The sequence below is a fragment of the Typopeltis vanoorti genome, chromosome 21 (assembly GCF_054136105.1).
Source record: "Typopeltis vanoorti isolate ZY-2024b chromosome 21, IOZ_Tvanoo_1.0, whole genome shotgun sequence".
Taxonomy (NCBI): domain Eukaryota; kingdom Metazoa; phylum Arthropoda; class Arachnida; order Uropygi; family Thelyphonidae; genus Typopeltis; species Typopeltis vanoorti.
The window spans coordinates 31,604,273-31,620,377 of NC_143569.1; the positions used below are offsets into that span (position 1 = coordinate 31,604,273).

General features: G+C 31.4%; 1 protein-coding gene across 1 annotated transcript in view; it reads left to right on the forward strand.

The window, feature by feature from the left end:
* Positions 1–16,105, forward strand: part of LOC150094708 (hemicentin-1-like) — a 176,794-nt gene that overhangs the window by 31,135 nt on the left and 129,554 nt on the right. Inside the window, exons 7-15 of the mRNA XM_090411641.1 lie at positions 739–924; positions 1,578–1,763; positions 3,360–3,641; positions 4,283–4,396; positions 5,518–5,691; positions 8,471–8,752; positions 10,198–10,317; positions 13,409–13,582; positions 14,441–14,728. Coding sequence (XP_090267767.1) covers positions 739–924; positions 1,578–1,763; positions 3,360–3,641; positions 4,283–4,396; positions 5,518–5,691; positions 8,471–8,752; positions 10,198–10,317; positions 13,409–13,582; positions 14,441–14,728 — 1,806 coding nt within the window. The remainder of the gene's footprint in view (positions 1–738; positions 925–1,577; positions 1,764–3,359; positions 3,642–4,282; positions 4,397–5,517; positions 5,692–8,470; positions 8,753–10,197; positions 10,318–13,408; positions 13,583–14,440; positions 14,729–16,105) is intronic.

Sequence of the window (16,105 nt, forward strand, 5' to 3'; positions counted from 1 at the left end):
AAGGTGGTTTCCTGTTGCCTTCCTTGCCATAGTATATTTTATGACTATACCCATGTGTGTGTGTTCACGGACCTGTTTGCCTTTTTGGAGGGATGAAAAACTCCGAGTTACCGGGAGAAAAAACCCTCTACCACCGTATGAGACCGATTAACTCACCTTTAATCGAAAGAGACCATATGAAGATTCCTGACGTCATTGATGGGAATCGAACCTAGGTCTTTCCGACCAAAGGGCTTCGTCTATACTGACTGAGCTAAGGAGGCTGCGGTACAAGAATATCAAACTAAAAAATGAGCTTGCCAAAACAAATGCAAATCCCCAATTAATTATAGAAGCTGAATACAATTTAAGAGACTCAAAAGAATATTCGTGTGTCTCCGTTTTACACATAACCTTTACTATCTTTCAAGAGGGAGTGTATATACAATATATGATTTAGAATAACAGTATTTATTGTGGTTATCAAGAAGTTATGCGCGCGCACACACACACACACACACACACACACACACACACACACACACACACACACACACACACACACACACACACACACACACACACACACACACACACACACACACACACACACACACACTTCCTGCAGAGGCCATCTGACTCTTCCCAGGTGCGCTGTACTCTCCAAACTGGTATTTTGCTGCCCAGTGTAATCTTTCACACGCCTTGTCGCCACACCCTTGTGGTAAAACATGGTATACTATTACATTTATACTAAAGGGAATAATTTCTATAGAACTCTCACTATTAGTAGGACAACACAGTTGTTCAGGATACTACATCTAGGGTACTACATCATCTGTTCGGGTACTACAACTAGGGAAGAAGAGTCCCAGCCTATTCCAGGAAAGGTATCTCCACGCTATAACATCATTACAACCGATGATGATTTACCAACAAGCTGTGGTAAATATCATTATTTACTCCTAATATTATTTACTCTTTGCTACTTCAAATCACATCTGTCGAAAAGTACTGTCTCCAATCCCGGCGAGCCGTACTTCACGCAAGTTAAACCCTATTTGATGTGTTCCTTGTTAGTCCTTCCATTGAAACTTAGGCTGTGAAGCTCAGTACGTATTCTTGCACAACGCTTTACATCTGTGGACACAATGAACTCCTGGTTGAAAAAAAAAAAATTAGTGATGTAGGATTGGAGGAATGCACAACAGTTTTCAGACTGTCTCATTTCTTTTTGTCAGTTATGTAGACTGTATGGCTGGTTTCTTTTCCTATCATCTCTGTATCTTTTAATGACGTCATCGATTGTTGGTCTTGAATGATCTAAACATGTTGTAATCGGACGAAGCGATATAATAATTACCCATAAGGAACGCCTCTGCTAGTTGTTCACACACACACACACACACACACACACACACACACACACACACACACACACACACACACACACACACACACACACACACACACACACACACACACACACACACACACACACACACACACACACACAAACTAATAATGGTAACTTTATTTTAAAACTATTTCATTCATTAAATGAGAACATTTACTAACAAATCGTGCATTCTTTCCAGACCATTTGGTAGGAGGAGGAAATATGGAATTCTCTGTTATTACAACTGGCGGCAGAAGATACATTTATTCAAATGGCACATTTTTAATCCAGTCCATAAAGAAGGAAGATGGAGGGAAATATACGTGTGAGGTAAACAATGGTATCGGGAATCCAATTCGAAAGTCCATTACTGTGACTGTTCATGGTAAGGCTCTTCAAATATCAGCCTATCAATGAATAATTCGATTGGATTTGAGAGTGCATCTCCTGATATATTTTAGAGTTTCAAAAACTTAATAATAGCTATAAGTTACTTTTATAAAATAAATTTGAATGAAACAACTGCACTAAAACCAGCAAATCTGAATATTATGCAATACCAACCATATATTTTATGTATACCACACTCCTTTTATATATTAATTATTTATATGTGTATGTAAAATGATTTAAACCCCCACTTTTGCTTATGTTATAATCATTTTATATAAAATTTATGGTTATAATCTAATAAATGAGGAAGTCAGTGGCACTTGAAGAAAATGTAATGTCTGAGAATGTTCGAAATATATATATAAAACTCTTCTATGAATCTGTTCTTAGATTTTAGAAGAGATCTGTGCTGCTACCAGTTTTAAATACATATCAGTGCAAATATGTAAGACTATGATACCCTTATAAGAAAGAAATAGTACATTATTTAGACAGAACCTGAAATGATTTTGAGAACCACTTCGTGATGCTTATATTACATGACATTCCAAAAATAACACAAGAAATGTGCAATGTTTGGATACATTGTCTTATTTTGTCTGCCATGGTCATTTAAGAAAGAGTTTAGAAATCTTTATTAAAATATGTTCATAATAAACAAGTAGTTGAAAGACACAAGCTTACTGTGAGAAAACAGAACACTTGGGAATTCGTGAAATACAACACTGTGTATTCAGAACATAGCAAATGGAATTATGTACGAACAACTAACAATATATTTTGAAATAATTGTAAAAATATTAGATTACTGAGTCATCAAATATTTATTGAATTTGTTGTAGCATCAAAGTTGAAAGTAAGAGAAATTGTTTCATTTTAACGTATTCATAATATTGTATAATTATGAACTTATAAACAAGTCAGAATACTGTTGTGTATTCAAATATATATGTAAAAGAATACTAAACATTTTTATGTTCTTTTTCAAGTTTGAATAATATATTTCAAACATTAAAAAGATGTGTAATTCTTCTCTAATAATACAAATTATCAGATGAAGTGCAGTGTCTGATACTAAACGTACAATACCAATCATGTTTATTCCTTTCCATGTATAAAATTTTCTTCAGGTATTTTTTTTTCAGTTGTTTATAGATGATTATTTTCAGTAGTTCTTTGAATTACCGTTGAGTGGCGCTGTAATATTTCACTGAAGTACAGAAAAGAAGCTTGTGATTCAGATGCTGTCGCCATGTAAGCTATGTTATGATGTATGATGGTTACAGTTAAATATTAACGCTGTAATTATGATTTCCTCGGATTTCCAGTCCAATGTATCCACAATATTAACTACTTTACATTACGGTAAAGTTCATATTTTTGTAATGAAAGATTTGAATGTTTGTTAACATGTTGGCGTGTGCTAATCGGTGGATTACAGTGTGTGTGCTCGTTTGCGTAGGATATTCTGGCATACCTTCTCAAGGTAAGTATAATTCCATAATTAGGCGCTTCTGAATATATTAAACTCACAATATGTGAGTATCTGGCATACTGTCTTTGCTCAGTGATAAAATTCTGTAAACAGGACCCCCAAGACTTCAACCTATCTGGTTTCCTGAACAAGTAACAGTAGGCAAAACGGTGACAGTGACGTGTGCAGTTGAGAGTGGAGCTAAACCGGTAACTTACCGATGGCTAAAGGATGGTCGTAGTATATCACACGTTCCAGGAAGTTCCGTTGAGAAGTTAAAAACTCTATCAGCGTTAAGCATTGGACCAACAGTGAGGGAACATATAGGAAACTATACATGTATTGCTGAGAACGAATTTGGAAAGGACTCAGCATCAGCATCATTGTCGCTCAAGTGTAAGTATTTCCTTAAACTCTTGGAATTAACTGTCTATTAATATTACAACTTTAGTTTACTTAAAAAAATTAATATTTCAATATTTTATATATATAAACGTTTAGCTAATAAATTTAAAGGGGAAAATACGTGAAATAGTGGAAATTTTTATATCGAATTGGAGAAAACATGTTTAGGGAAGAAAACGAAACTAATATATAAATCACTCTCACAGAACAATCGTTTTACTGTTTTTGACTAGTTTGATAATCTGATCGAATATTATTCGCCTTATAAAAAACGTTTAAGGAAGTTGGATTGCCATAACCAAGATCCAACTGTCCAAATTAACTTCGTTAACTTGTATACTATAAAATGATAGTGCAATCTATAATTTAACAATTCTCTAATAATTGCGCAATTTTTTCGTAATCAAATATTCGCATTATAGTAAGTTATTCAACATTAGTAATCATCATGATTAGAGCATTTATATCACATTTATATTACATCATGCTTTTATATCACAGGTACATTCAATCTAGATACTAATTTTCAGACTTCTAACATGTGTAATTTCACACTATTCACACTATTCATATTTAAAATATTTAAATATTTAATTTGAAAGAATGTTACAGCTGGTATTTTGATTGTTTAGCATCTCCTGTTTGGGTTACAAAACCCGAAGATACCGAAATACCAGAAGGGAATGTCTTGCAGTTAGAGTGCCTGGCAGAAGGGCTCCCAAAACCAGAAGTTACTTGGAGAAAAGGTCAGGGGAAATACTTCTATCAAACTAAGTTAGTTAAATTGACGAAAGGTTTGGGAATAAACAAATAATGGATTTATTGTAATAAAATAAAATTATTTAGTTTATTTTGTATATAATGATTTTAATGATTATGAAAATTACTTTCTGTGTTGAAAATTATTAAGCATATTATATTATGCAATTTTCTTATAATTGTTGCAGAATAATTCATTTTTATATCCTTTAGAAACCGCTGAATGCCACTGAATGGAATTCAAATAATAATGGACAGTTACAATTGTTCTCTAATTAATAATTATTAATGAATATAATGCAATCATTGAATTAATTTTGTCAACTAAATTCAGATAGTATTACTATTTTAATATGATTTAAAGTGTAATAGTTACTGCAATAAATAATGTTTGGTGACATTTGACATTTACTATACTTCTAAGAGAGAGAGAGAGAATTAGGAATCCTCACTCTTATGTATTAAAGGATTTCAGGGACATTTTATACAAATTAGAGGTCAGTCGAGATTATGAATGCTTTTCTTGAGGAATTAACTTCAGCTGATCAAGTAAAAACATATGCGAACTTTAAAATCCTGTAAAATATTTAAACGTTTTATAAACGTTAGAATAATGGTTAGAATACCCATTTAAGTCAAAATAATCAACTTAAAAGCAACCTAATACTCTAGGGTTCTTTTAAGACACTTCTGACGTTCATTCTCATCGTGCTTTTCAGAAGCGGTCTGAGAGTCACCAACTTGGCGATGTCTATATGGGCTCAATGTACACTCACAGGAGATGATAAATAGCAGCTGTATTCATAACCATTCGTGTTAAATAAAATCGGAAATAAAAATTGAAATTGAACTTGATTATGCTGCAGATTTTACAACAATTTAATGAGATAAAAATCATGCAGTTTAAATATCGAATATTTATTAAATAAAGTTTGGGATTTATCATCAGTTATCGCCTTCTAAAAGAGAGAGAGAGAAAGAGAGAGATGAATGTAATACACTTTTGGTATGTGTCATATATTAAAATACTTGTGTGTATGCATGCGTGCTTTCTTGAAATATTTTGTTTAAAATTTATTTATAAAGCTCATCTGATTTCTTTCTTTAGGAAATACGAAGGAAACTACTGTCCTGATTCAAGTTGATAATCGTGTTAAAGCATTAAAAAATGGAACGTTACTAATATCTTCAGCTTATCCGGATGATGGTGGGGTTTATTTATGTGAAATCACGAACGGCATTGGAGACAAATTAATGAAGTCAGTTACTGTGACGGTGAATGGTAAGACTATCATATCTATTGAAATCTTGATAGCCCACTATCACTCATTAAGTTAAATCCAGAGTGTCTTTTATTCGAGTGTTTTTTTTAAATACACAGAAATTTCGAAAAGGTTGGCAGGTAAACTCAGTTTAGAGTGAACAATTTACATTAAAACAATATTAATTAGATTATATATATATCACACATTAACATTTGTAGCATTCACTCGTGTCAAAAAGGGAAGATAAGATTTCAGTTACAAAACTGAGCTTTGTAATCATACATTTAATAGAATCCCAGGTGGGAAATCTGCACGATGAAAAATATTGGATTTGCTTTCTGAGATATAAATGTAGCAAAGTTTTTGTGAAATAAAATATTCCACAATAAAAGTTTTTGAATCTTCAATTTGGAAATATTTTACTCGTTAATATTTTAGCAGTTACAACATATCACCCATTCGTGAGCTTTTAATTCTTGCAAAATATTATTTTACCCATGCTATGTATTACACATTTTTATAAAACTTATACTCCAAACTACATCACTCTGAAGCCAGTTGGTTATATTTTTTGCTTAAGAATACTGTGAACAGTTATACCGGCCTTGTATTTAGTTATTATTAATTTAGTATTAGATTTGCTCTCAATCAATCACGTGAATAGCATTGTGAGTTACAGTTTTGCTAATATGTTTGATTAATATTCAAACACCATAAACACTAATATATAAACTGCTTTATTAGCAGTTACCATTCTATAATACACACATTTCGATCTCTGACTTTGTGTTTAATTTTAAGACTAATTAGAGAAGAAACTGAAGATTAACATAATTTTCTGTAGGCTATTCGCAGACTCATTGTTTTATACATTTCAAAGTACACATTTAAACTCACTGAAATTATATTATATATATACGTATGTCGTTGTTTTATTTCATGAGTTTTCTATAATGTTTTAAATCCTTCGAACTTAGTGTTCTGATCATAATTCTTGGGGGAAAATAAAACATGATATTATAATTAATCAGGTATTGCTTTTTCAAGCCGAAAGGTGGCACTGCTTACAGATATAGATACAGACGCGTTACTGATTTTGGTGAGTCGCCATATACTTCACTAAAACTGTTCTCCAAATCTGTCGTTATATGATTCATATTTTAGACTTTGAGGTGAAATGTTTATATGCATTACACAGAAGGTAACACGATGTTAAAAGCTGTCGTTGGAGTATATTATATCTGTTGTTCACCAGTTTATTTCAAACATGTCAAGCACATTCTTCGAAGCCTGGTGATAGAGCTATACTAAGAATGAATGAGCCGTGGTTGACTATCATCGTATTCAGTGGTTTCTGTTTCTGGACAAGTACAACCAATGGTAAGTTGAAAACGTATTTATATTATCCGTTAATTAACCCATTTTGCTTGTAATATTATCCCATTATATTTTTATATAAAAGTAATAATACATTTCGTAATGTTTGTATTCGAAACGTTTTAAACACTGGATGCAAATCATTTAATTCTTTCAAATAAAGATACTTCTCGTATAATTAGAAGTATCATATATATATTATAAAACAGTAAATATAAAAATAGATACAGCTTTGATATGTAAAAGGTCAGTTAGTTTCCCAAACATAGTTAAATAAGATGCTATTGACATCGTAATTAGCATTATTAACCGATCGAGTATTCCAAAAGAAAGAACAAAAGTAAACATCTTTTTCATTTGGTGTAGTCACCCCACTGTTTTTTCTAATATGTTTCACCTGATTACTTTTCGGAATATATGCTGTTACAATATTTTCTGATTTTATACTGGTAAAGACAAGAATGGGCTATGTCTTATGGAAATAGCTGCTATTTCAAGTTAATATGTGCTGTGAAGAAATATATAAATTTATGAGTTCATTATCAAATTAAATTGGAGGTTCTTCATGAATTTAAAACCAGTTCATTGTATACTTACATACCAGTATTGCTAACCTGCAATAAAATTGGCTACATGATATCTAGAAATGCACAGTTTCACATTAGAAAAATACACTGTAATTTAATGTTGCATATTTAAATAATAATGCGAAATATTATAGTGGTGTAGTAAAGATTATTAGAAGCCGAATGTAAAGTGGAGGTATTGTATGAGAATATAATCTGTACACATTGTGGCAAAAATCCAGTTTCGACCATGAAATATTAATCACGTCGGTTACATTTTTTCCCTTAATCTCAGTATATGACTTTTCATTATACTTCTCTTCATCAGATAAAGATCTCTTAGAAGTATGACAAAATAGTTATTACTTAGGACTGGTCCAATACTATGATGTATTTATAGTTCCGCAGGTAACTTAAAGTGGCATTTTATGAAAGCATTACTAAGAAAGACTTCATGTTTACCTTTGGTACGCAAACTGCCTGCGTCTGCATTGCTATTGGCGATGTTGTATAATCCATTCCATATGCAACATAGATAGCAGTGATAAAACGCTTGATATCTGATTTTCGGATTTGTAACTAACCGTGTAAATTAAATTTTGAAATGTTTGCAGTTACCAAACAAGACAATGACTGCATGTGCCCATCGATGACAGGCACGATGTCAGCAGTTACGACCTTTAACTATTTCTCTATTTGAATTAGGTGCTTTGCTCCAGTGTAGCCTTTGAGTGAGATTAAATGAAATAAATTAAATTATTATTCTAATACTTTACAATTAAGTAAATACATATATTTTAAATTATCGAAATCAACTTCTAATAAAAATATATACCTCGTTTATTTCTAATAGGTGTACCGAAAATCCAACCGTTCTTTTTTCCTGAATTCGTAACTTCAGGTGAAAGGGTTGTTGCCATATGCGGTATAAAAGAAGGAATAAAACCTTTAAAATTTAGCTGGATGAAAGACGGAAAACCTATTGCAGATGTTCCTAACACCTCAGTAGATTTTTCTGCTGAATATTCAGTGCTTACTATTCTTCCAGCTACTACTGTGAACATTGGGAATTACACGTGCATCGTAAAGAATTCTCATGGAAAGGATACCTTTTCTACCGCCCTGATTCTAAAAGGTAAGCAGTTTCACTTTGATATCTGTAACGTTTAATATCTGATGAAATATTTCGAGTTCTACCATAAATCTGAAGTTGCTGTTTAGTGAACTGATGCTTGCTAACCAACACTGAAATGCAACGTATTATCTAAGTTTCAGTTTAATTTGGGTATAATTATTTTGTAATATCAAATGTGATTATTGCGATTGGATTAGGGAAAAATATGATATTCCAAATAAAATATCTCTTATTATATATATACTTATTATATATATATAATATTAGAAAATACTCCGTTATATGTTAAGACTTTAATTCGATAAACTCTTATTTTTATTTTCTAAGTTACACAAACATTTTAATTTGCTAATATTTTGTATATTTTGTCTCTTTTGACTACCTTTTGCTTCATAGAATAGCTGCTGTTTTGTAACTCTTTTCCAGTTCTAATTTCATTTCATTTTCACTGACTATATTATTATTATTATTGTTATTATTATTAGTACTAGTAATAATATTTACCTACCAGTAGACTTAAGTCGATTTAGAACAGCAATAAAGTAAATCCACGAATTACCAAAATTCTTAATTATACTGTTACAGTACATAAAGTACTGTCTAAACATGTTCTGGGTTGGATATTTTATCATATTAAGTTATTTGTTTAACGCATTTTCTAGTAATAGTAATGTTAAGTTCCTTTCTAAAGTCGTTCTAATATTTATTATATATTCTCTCAAATTTTATCTTTTTTGTATGAAATCATCTTTGTTTTAGACTGTTCCTAGTTTTCAATATTTAAAAATATGTTTCCTTTACTGAATCTATTTGAAACAAAATTAGCAAAATAAGAGATTTTATCGTGCAATTATGTAGAATATAAGGTAAAGACTACCACATTTTAATAGGTTAAAAAGTAAGCCTAGTTTTACAACCAAATTAATAAACTTTTATGTGAATTTTAGAGGCATGATTTTCATGTAGTCAAATTGTAATCATCTAAGTTTAGGTAATATTAGTGTTTAATAGTGCTATTTTTGTTTATAAATATAACCTTATATCAAATTTTATCCGAATTCTATCCGGAGTCCAGAACCGACAGAATGGCTTAGAATTTCCAGTCAAATAAAAAAATGGAAATGCCAAGCCGAATTATATTTTTTGAATTATACTGCTTTACCTCCTTATTATACATGTAGAATTTTTCAGTTTAATTAGTTTATGCCATATACTATGTAAATTATTATCCAGATTCTGCTAATTATTTGTAAACATAGGGAAAGAGAAGTAAAGAAGAAATAAACGCCCGAATCTTTTTCTGTAGTTTGATTTAAATGTGTGATGCATTGCACTGGTATACAGCAACTTTATAATAATTCTTACAAACCGTTCTAATTTTTTTTCTTACACGTTTTAATGTCACCCACTCATTTTAGTATTATTTGATAATTTTTCTGTTTCAGCTCCACCTGTTTGGGTGAGGAAGCCTCGGGATTCAAAAGTTACTGAGGGAGAGTTTTTAGAAATATCTTGTCTGGCAAGTGGTTTACCAGAACCGGAAATTCGGTGGAAAAAAAAGATGAGTAAGTTCTCTTTTGTGATGGATCTTACTCGTGACTTGTCTATATGAAATCTAAATATAGATAAATAAATTATATGAGTGTACTTCTATTGTAAAAATAGTGCTTTTTATAGCAAAAGAAATTGCTGAACATTGAATTCTCTCTTCAAAAATTCAAGCGTCAAATAGCATTTGTTTTACATCGGTGTATTTCCTCGTATTGTAAATTGGAATATTTCAGAAATCCTGGAGTGATTCTGCTGCCTTTCGATACTTAAGACATCTTACTGTAGAATAAATTTCTTAAAGTTTCAAACTGCTTTATATCACAACTCTTTTAACTGTGTCACAGCTCACCTAAAAACGTAATTAGGTATTACAAAGCATTGCCAAGTATTTCAAGACATTTCAATTTTAATTAAAATCAAGCAATTTTAGTGTCTTCATTAATGTAAAAATACGAACTTTTATTCTACAGTATTGTTCCAAAGATGTTATGGCATACATTTGAAAGCTTAAACCTGTGGAATGCATTAATACATTCGGTCTGCATAGAGCTCTTTTGCTGAAGTCACGATATATTCCTTTTATCAGAAAACAAAGTGAATGTTAGTATTGTTTTCTGCCTTCTACCAGAAGTCATAAGTCCATGGTAGCAATGCATGAAGTTACCATTGACCTATATTCATTCCACAATATAAATGTCATTTTAATAACCTATGAAAAGGTTCTTGTAAGTTCTTAGTGTCAATATATTCAGAAAAATCTTAATTATTGTAGTATCAAAGCTGTTTTTAACATTCGGAAAGGTCTAACAAAATATATGGATTGCATAAAGACATGAATGAAAAGTTAGTCAGATGTGGTTGTGATCCTGTTGCAGGGAGAAAAAAATGTTATGTTCTTGGAGCTCATTCTAAAATTCATTGTTAACAGAAAGAATTAAATAAGGAAAAAAGAAGTTGGTAAACAGAAGAGGAGATAGTCTGATAAATAAGCAAAGATACATATTAAAGGAATGCTCTGTTGATGACCGAAAAAAATCGTTAAAAGTGGACTTGACTTTTTTGTGTATTATCTTTAGTTCGAAGATACAATCTTCACTTTTCACTCGATCTCCTTTTCTGGTGACCTCTTTTCTTAACTTCTCCCTCTAACATTCAGTTCTATCACTAAACATGGTCCTAGCAATGAGTTTCTTATTGCACCAACATAGATCACAGTCAAAAGCGAGTGAAGTTTTCCTGTATGTAATTCATAATGAAACCATATGTACTGGTGGCCTACTCCTAGTGCAAATGTTTTTGCTAAAGCGATTTAGTAGTTTAATTTTATATTTCTAAGAACATGGTGTCCTGCAAATGATTTTGATCACCAGTGTTAGGCAACCACTTTGCATCCTTTATAGGAGGCCTGAAGTAGCTTGAAAGTGTAGCAGGATTATCGAATTATATAATGCTTTGCCCATCCAGGTACTAAAATATTCTCTATACCTTACAATTATTCGTGGGTAGGATTCTCATTAAAATTAAAAATAAAAACAGTGTATTCAAATATTTTAAATTAAGCATTTAGAGTTGAGTTAAACTTAGGAGAAATGTTGCTTGTTGGAACGAATGTATTTTGTGGAACAAATTTATTTTATATGTATTCTGACGTGTTTTATCAAAATAATGCATGCTTCTTCTGAAGAAACGTTACTTATATAAAATTGACATGACGATAACATAAAAATATGATATTACATCGAACAGTCAACTAATCAACATTTTAGTAGTGCAATATAATTTTTCTTATTCGCATGTCAAAGGAATATGTGAAAAGGCTTCAAACTTTGTAGTAACATGATCTTATTCACTGTTTGTTTATTCTTATTGATGCCTCAGCAAAATATACACTTAATTATATAGAAATAGTGAATACTAAAAATGCAACATTATTTCAGAGCCAAATGTATAAAAAAACTTTGAAAGTTGACCCGAGAGCTTATGCGAATATAATCCTCGGTCTCAGTTGCCTTAGCTAGCAGTACTTGAAAGAATACGATCGCTGCCCAAACGGCCGAACATTAAACATATATTTACGTTTAATAATATATTCTAATCATTGCCCTTTCAGATTAAATTTAATATATTTTTCTTCATATGACAAAAAAAAACACTTAAATAACAAATTTTTAGCTTTTCTGAATTCATTGTGATCTTGTTGTTTCAAATATTGGGAACAAGCAAACAAACACAATTATAATTACGAGAGTCGTCTATTCATTTTTTACAAACTGGAATTAACAATGTTGCGACATAGCTATCCTTAAAAAATTATAATTCATTTTACAATATTGATAAAATATTTTGATTGCTAACGAAGTTATGATATATATTAATTTTATTTGTACTCCATATCCATATCCATATCCATACCCATATCTTAAGAATAAAGCTGTCTATTCGGTTGACCCTCCCCCCTCTGTTTCTCAGCTCGAACTGTGTTCTGATTTGCACTAACTCGCTGTCTTTTTCCACTGCCGTTCACTCATGTTTTCTCATTTCAAACTGTTCTCACATATATTTCCAAATAATTTCGTCCTAAATTGATTAATATGCGATTTCTCATTGGATGCTATCTACTCCTTCCTGCCATTGCTGCTGTTAAAGCAGTTGCACATCAAGGAATGAAGAAACTTCTTATGTGTTTCTATTTGGAAATAATCCTTTCATGCACTATAAACCACATATTTACAGAAAGATTTTTTCTGAGTTAAATTTAAATTAGTTTAAATTTAAATGTTCTGTGATTAATTAAATTTTTTAGTATTATTCTTCATCGTCATCTGTTCTTCTTTTTTCCAGCATTCTTCTTGTGATGTCTTATTAATTTCAAAATCAGCGCATGATATCCATATATATTTAAGCAGTTTCAAGTTTTACTATCTTTATATTTTATTTTAAGAATCCATTCCCCCCCCCTCATGACTTTAACTGGCTTGTTTTCTAAACGTTATCTAACTAATATAATTAAATGTGTGTCTATTCTTATATCTAATCATCTTCTCAACCCTTGCTTCTATTTGTGTAATTTTGTGATTCTTTCAATTCTTATTTTATTATTTGCAGGCCATAGTGAATCACAGTTTGCATCAATAGAAAAATCTCAACGACTTCAAATATTTAGAAACGGATCACTTAGCATCCTCGCAGTACAAAGAGAAGATAATGGGGTCTACATATGCGAAGCTAGTAATGGTATTGGTTCCACATTAAAAGCTATTGTCACCATTACAGTTTATGGTAAGCGCAGTATACCTGATTTCAACCTCCTCGCTATCAACAATTCTCTAAAAGCTTAGTTATGTATTGTCTCCATCTTTATTGAGTACTTAATATCATTAATGTGCCACATTTCATGTGCATTTTAAGTTATTATTATGAATAACTCATTGTCTTTACAATAAACGCACAGGAGTTCGTTGTTCATTACTTGTTTCAGTCAATTATTGTATACATATTCACGCAATATTTCTCTGTATTTTGAGAAGCAAATTTATATACATGTATTTTGAGTCAAAATAAAATAATCTAATGTGATGATGAATATTTATTTATTTTGTTGTACGACAATTGGGTTATTTCGTATCATTTTATTTTATGGTATGCATACTTGTGGTATATTTTTATAACAGAAAAGAGATGCGATATTTCTATTTTTCAAAATTGCCAAAGAGTGGCGCTGTAAGTTCATTCAGTAGCTTGTGCTCTCCTGTGTTGTTGCTGCCATTCTACATTTGGACGACATTGTGAAAATGCTCTGAAGTATCTGCTCGTTTAATCACGCTGAATTGTACTTATTGGATATTACTGTTGTGGTAGTGTTCATAAACATCATTTCTATGAGAGAACCTTATTGAAATTGGAGAATGGTGATAACACAGCATCTTTTTATACTTAATATCGTTTGACAGTTGAAATGATAGCTCAAAGTGTGAGAAGGATAACACGTTTAATCATCATAGCAATACTATGCTGTACTAAAGGGAAAGCCGAAGGTAAGATATTCATTGTATTAAATTTTTCGTGATAATTTTCCAAAATTACTTCATCGGCTTTTACCGTTAATAGGATGAAATCGTTTAATATTCGTATTTACAGTATCTGGTTCGCCCAAGTTGCAATCTCTGTGGTTTCCCGAATCTGTAGCTGTTGGACAGAAGGTTACCGTAACATGCGCAGTAATGAGTGGGGCTAGACCTCTAAAATTTATATGGAAAAAAGATAATAGAGACATTGCGGATATTCCAAATACCTATGTTGAGTCTTCGAATGATTTTTCTGTGCTAACCATTGGTCCCGCTTCTCGACTAAATATGGGAAATTATACGTGCATCGTAGAAAACTCTTTCGGTAAAGACTCGTACACAAACACCTTAATGCTGAAAGGTAAGTACTTGAATTTTATTACTTATTAATCACCTGTTAGACGATTCATATTTTAACGGTAAATTGTTAAACTTATTTTATTATTTCTTCATAAAATGGATTGTTCTAATGAGATAACCACAGATATAAATTTGTCATAAAATCGTTGTCCATTTCGCAGCAGTTTCAAGTAGATCTCTGTTTGCACTTTACATCTTAGTACATAATATGAGCAATTTGTAATGGAAAATTTAGGTCAAAACTGCTCTCTAACTGAAACGTTTTTAACTACTGGACTTTCTCCTAAACCATTTTCTTAGATATCAGTTTTAGATTAGATAATTATAGAATTTGTAATACTTTTACGTTAGATGGTCATTTCTTTAAAGAGCTAATTTTTAGAAGTTCAAAAATCCTGGTTCAGCTAACTCTCAATATATATAACATGACTGGTGTCTTTTTTTGAATCCTCAAATCAAAATATATAAAAGAGATATGACGTACACTTAAAATTTTCCTTTCTACCAAGAGAAACTCTAGTTTTTTTTCCCATGCAAAGATTCCCTCCCCCTCAAAAAAATGCAATAATCTAACACATCTTTCTTGAAGTTGTTTTTGTCTGCCCACTATTCATTTTCATCCAGATTGCTGTACTCATTTTTACTGATTTGCTAATCTCTACCTTCCCATTCATTATAAATGACCATATACTATAAATTAACTTTCTGTAGTTATCACTAACGTCAGTTTTCTTTCTAGTATTTCATTTTAATGTGATTCTGCTACTGATATTGTTCCCCTGCTTCCCTAATTTTCGCAATGTTTCTGGTAATCTCTGGTATTTGAACCACTGTTACATCTCATTATCCTCCTCACAAATTTCTAAAGTCTGGTTTCTGTTTAGATTGCTACATTGATGCGTGGGCCAATGCGTCTCTTTATTTCATATATGTTTATTCAATGGTTTGCATATGTTTATGTTTAATGAACTTATTCTTTTCAAAATTGTAATAAGTTAGAAACAATAATTAGTGTTATTTGCAGTATATATTCTTGTAATTCAGATGTTTTTAGTTTTCTGTCAGTTGTCATAGTTTTCATTGTGAATTCACGTGTCATATATGTTACTGCAGTCATTTAATTCTATTTAATAGGAATCATGAAAGCTTGTAACAGCAGATTTCTCTCAGTTACAGCTTATATTCATCCAAGTATGGACACATTCCATGGAAAGGTTTGAAACAGCCTATGTTGCTGTTCTTGCCATTTCTAGAGTTTTGCTATAACACCTACTTTCTAACTCCTTGACTTTCTCTTGCTGACTGCCATAGAGTTGTTGATACTTTCCATTTATTTTAACAAATTATATACAATAGTCTGGTTACTTTCAAAGTTGCC